At 38.7% G+C, this 3,425-nt stretch overlaps 1 protein-coding gene across 1 annotated transcript in view; it reads right to left on the reverse strand.

Annotated features, from left to right (window-relative positions):
- Nucleotides 1-2,799: 2,799 nt before the first annotated feature.
- LOC113013726 (ficolin-2-like) overlaps nt 2,800-3,425 on the reverse strand; it is a 4,185-nt gene continuing 3,559 nt past the window's right edge. The window contains exon 3 of the mRNA XM_026154866.1: nt 2,800-3,425. This exon is cut by the window's right edge and continues 83 nt beyond it. Within this exon, the coding sequence (XP_026010651.1) occupies nt 3,255-3,425 (171 nt within the window). The 3' untranslated portion in view covers nt 2,800-3,254.

Consider the following 3,425-nt stretch of genomic DNA (forward strand, 5'->3'; position numbering starts at 1 on the left):
AAACCAATCCAGCCATGAAAATATATGCAAAATTACACAAAAATAACTGATACAACTGATGCAGATGAACAGCCAATCACAAGAAGGATACCAAAGATTAAATCGGTGATTGTAGCCAGGTGCGGTGAATGCTTCCTGCTATTGTCCTGCACTGTGCTTAATTTCTTCTATGTTCTGTTCTTCTAGGGCTAATTTACACTTTTACCTGATGAGCTGCTGTGATGTATTTTATTGTGTTTTACTGGTGTATTTTCATTTAGTAATATGTAGGTGTCATAATTTTTATTATAGGCAGAAAATGAATATTTATGTGTTAGAGAATTTTGTTTGTTTTCAGACGCAGCACTGACTGCTGTTTATTCTAGGACTTTCATTTGCAGTATTGTTTGTTGAGCTATTTAAAATAATTGAGATTCACTTAGTAGCAGTTTTTCATTTCTTAGTTTTTAGTGCTGTGGTGGCTGCCTCTGGCTTAATCGGTAAACTGGGAGTTCACTCACTTTTTGCTGTAACATAATCTGTTTGTATGTTTCTTTAATTTTGTGTTTAGGGTTGTTTTTATAGTTTGATCACTAATACAACACGCCAGTGTCCCAGCAGTGGTTACCTGGCTCCCAGCAGCAGAACTACAGCTGTCTTCTTATCCTCCTTTCTTTGGTTAATAGCCAGCCAGTGGTACATAACACACGCTGACTGTTGTGGCCTCTTAAGTGAAGCCTTTGCAATATCATAGAGACAGTCAGTGCTTTCTGAACTTCTTAAATTGTAATGCTACTGAGTTTTTAATAGAACTGTGAGTGCTCAAAACAGGGCACTTAAGGCCAGATACAGTTTGTATCACACAAAGCCCACGTCGGCCATTAAAAACTACTCTCAGGATTTAGTAAATACACACAGTTCAATTTTGCAACTTAAAGACTCGAACGCTTCTGTAGGTTTTTGATACGGGCGACAAAGGCGGTTGCCAGGGGGGCATCGTGGTGGGGGGCGGCATCACGGTAAAAAAAAAAAAAGAAAGAAAATTGCTCGTACTCATGCTGCCCCGACGTCATGCCAGCGCATACTGGGAATGGCATAGGCACCGATCGGTTTTCTATCGCCCATTTGCTGGGAGTAAGGGCGCATACATTTTTCTTCCAATACCGGAAACTTTCTGAACACCACTTATTTTGCATGGCTTGATGCATGCATACCCCAGTTGTCTTAACTGGACTATAAATATAACTATATACACAATGAACAGTCATTTGTAACAACACTTTTAAAATGTAAAATCTTTAAGAAGCCCCGGTGCCAGGAACAATCCCCTTTAAGAACACTTACAATAACAACTTCATCCCAAAAGCCCACAGGTTTTAACCACAGCTTCCCAGCATCAGTTCATGTATGCAACTACACCTTTCCAAATCCCAGGGATCCTTTTAATGCATCGTTCATAAGATTTTTAAATTGATCTTCATCTGCAACACCTCTTGGGAGATACAGGGATAAGCTACACGTTGATGCGTATGGGATGTGCCGCATCCCTGACTCCTGATCGTAAAAGTCTATGTTGCAGGACAGTGGGAACCCCAGTGGTGGAAGTAAGTCAGCCCCAGTTATAAAGACCAGCAGCTCTTCAAACGTGTGGTCCACCTCTTGCTCTGTTAAAATACATACAACTGTTAAATAAGGTGCAATGTGTAGATTTATAATCAATTTAAGTGAAATTAAAGCTAATTATAGCTTAATGGCAAGAACGCGAAAGTGGAAAGTGCTAAAAAAAAGAGAATTATCCTTTTAAGTGAATCTAAATATTTCCCTTCTTCTGTCTAAAAAAAGCATCATCTCCTCTCTCTGTTTATACCAACTCTATTGTCTGACTGGCTTTTGGAGACTCAGATTTGAAGTTTGCCAAACAGAAAAATCGATATTGTTCACTGAATGTTTTCTAACAGTAAATATTTTTCAAACATTTGTTCCCAGTTTCTGTCTTTCCATGTGTTGTCCCTTAATCTGAACTGGAACCCAATGAAGCAGAGTGTAATGACCTCCTACGAGCCATCCTGTCACAGCGAGTGGAAGCTACAGTATCATATACTGGCTCATTGTGATTTACAATGTGAGCTATTCATGGTGGCCTAAAACAAACTGTGTGCATGCTCTTGTTGTTAAAGGGAATCACCCTGCGAAGCCACAAGTCAGCGTCACTAAACCTATATAACATATAACACATAAAAACATAAAATTACCACATTCTAATTGATAATTATGGAAGTGATTATGCTGTAATTGGTAAATGTATCTCATCACATTAGTACAGCAGTTAAATAATCTGTGTATACAGTATATCCATATATTCTTACAATGGCAGTCATACACACAGCAGCATTAATAACAGGAACTATTTCAATAATAGTGAATTCCACAATAATACAAATACTACTAATAATTATATTGTTAATCATTTATCTGTGAAATTGTACATTTATTGTTCTGGAATGTGTGCATTAGAGGAGCACTTAATTTTGCTTTATTTTGCTGGATTGTGTTTTTGTTCCTGTCTTTTGCATGTTTTTTCTATATGTGTTGCTGTGTGCATAAGCTGTTTGATGAAAGGCATCCTCAGTCTGAATATCTATATTTTCGTTTCTGAAGAAGGACGTTTGTGACTGAGACCAGTAGAGGGCAGCATTTCATGATCAGCCAGAGAATTCAGACAAAGATACAGAGACAAAGAGAGCACATCAGACAAAAACAAGTCTTTGCTTTGCTTCTTATTTATTGTCAGCATGTGAGCAGATAATGATTCACATGAGGTATTAGACCTCTGTCTACAGTTAAAGATGGTGGGCTTTATTTTCCTGATGCAGCTCAGGCAGTCTCAATGCAGCTGAACTCCTTCCTGGTGTTTCTACAACTAATAAAGTCCAACTTGAGTGAGATGGCCTCGACCAAAGCAGCCATATGTGTGTTGTTGTGTATGTGTAACCACAGGAGCTCTGCATTTCATTCATTACTGCTGTTTGATTTCACACACGTCTGTCATTGCAACATATTTATGGTGATGTATGAAAAACTGCTGCTGGTTTATTTTATTTGACTGCTTCGTTCAAAAACATGAGTCAGCTGTACTGCACTGGTGGATTTTCCTTTAGCCCAGCTTTAAGAAAAAACAGCTCAAAGAAAGGTTACATGATTAATGAGAGAAAAGAAAAGAAATTAATCATCAGAAAGCAGTTGCTAAAATTTTGCTGAATGTTTGTCCTGCAGATTTACTGCACGAGACGAAACTTCATGCTCATGGCCTTCATGGAGTAGCCCGAACCCTTCCATGGGTACCACTCCATTCCAGTTGCACCATAAGTGCTCATAGCTCCCCAGCGATAAATACCATTAGGGTTTACATGGTGACAGTTGTTGTACCAAAATGCCCCCAGGAATGT

Source organism: Astatotilapia calliptera, chromosome 20 (assembly GCF_900246225.1).
Source record: "Astatotilapia calliptera chromosome 20, fAstCal1.2, whole genome shotgun sequence".
In the NCBI taxonomy this organism is placed as follows: domain Eukaryota; kingdom Metazoa; phylum Chordata; class Actinopteri; order Cichliformes; family Cichlidae; genus Astatotilapia; species Astatotilapia calliptera.